Source organism: Sinocyclocheilus anshuiensis, unplaced genomic scaffold (genome assembly GCF_001515605.1).
Source record: "Sinocyclocheilus anshuiensis isolate Anshui unplaced genomic scaffold, SAMN03320099.WGS_v1.1 C32197527, whole genome shotgun sequence".
NCBI lineage: Eukaryota > Metazoa > Chordata > Actinopteri > Cypriniformes > Cyprinidae > Sinocyclocheilus > Sinocyclocheilus anshuiensis.
The window spans coordinates 1-764 of record NW_015612656.1 but is presented as its reverse complement, the minus strand read 5'-3'; the positions used below and the strand labels follow the sequence as shown (position 1 = coordinate 764).

At 45.2% G+C, this 764-nt stretch overlaps 1 protein-coding gene across 1 annotated transcript; it reads right to left on the bottom strand.

The window, feature by feature from the left end:
* Nucleotides 1-4: 4 nt before the first annotated feature.
* LOC107682441 (myristoylated alanine-rich C-kinase substrate-like) lies at nt 5-760 on the bottom strand (the record flags this gene model as incomplete). Its single annotated transcript, XM_016478678.1, has 1 exon — nt 5-760. A coding segment is annotated over one exon (756 nt), but the record flags the coding sequence as incomplete, so codon positions are not given.
* Nucleotides 761-764: the final 4 nt, after the last annotated feature.

Sequence of the window (764 nt, the reverse complement as noted above, 5' to 3'; positions counted from 1 at the left end):
CTTGTGGTTTTGGTGGAATTCCTTTCTCCTCTGTTCTAGTGTTCCACTCAGGGGGCGTGAGAGGAGTCTTGGATGATGCAGGTGAATTCAGGCAAGTTGTAGGTGAAGTAAGGGCAGGTGCTACTAGTTCAGGAGATGGCTGTTTTGTCCTTAAATAAGAAGGACTGTTATTCCCAGAGTGGAAGGCAGATTCTTGAGGTTCAGGCTGGTCAGCAGCAGGCTGTTCTGCCTCTTTTGGTGTGTCACAAATCACTGTAGCTGTAGCTTCATGTTTACATGCAGCAGCAACTGTAACCACAGCTGCTGCAGCTGCTGAAGTTGCTGCCTTAGGGTTGGCAGTTTGAATCTCTTCTGGGATAGATTCTGGAAGTTTGACAATAGTGGATTCAGATTCCAGCACTGCATCATCAGTGAGATCTAATTTTCTGTTCAAAGAAACCTTCCGTCCTCTGGATTTCTTTGGTGTTTTTGGTCGTGCTCTTCCTCCTTTGTTGGCTGCCTCTGATAATGGAGACTCTGTTAGTGAAGTATCTGTGTTACTTGTTTGAGACGATTTAGAATCTGGAACCATAACACTACCTTGTTCAGATTTTACAATAGTCTTTACAGTTAAGTCCGTCTCAGGTTCAATAACCTCACTTGATACTGGCAAAACAAGCGTCTCTGGGGTGGGAAGGAGGGCTGTATATGTTGTTGGAGCAGAGAATCCATCTGCATCCCCTGATATATCCTCAGCAGTAATGGAATCAATTGCAGCAGCCAGT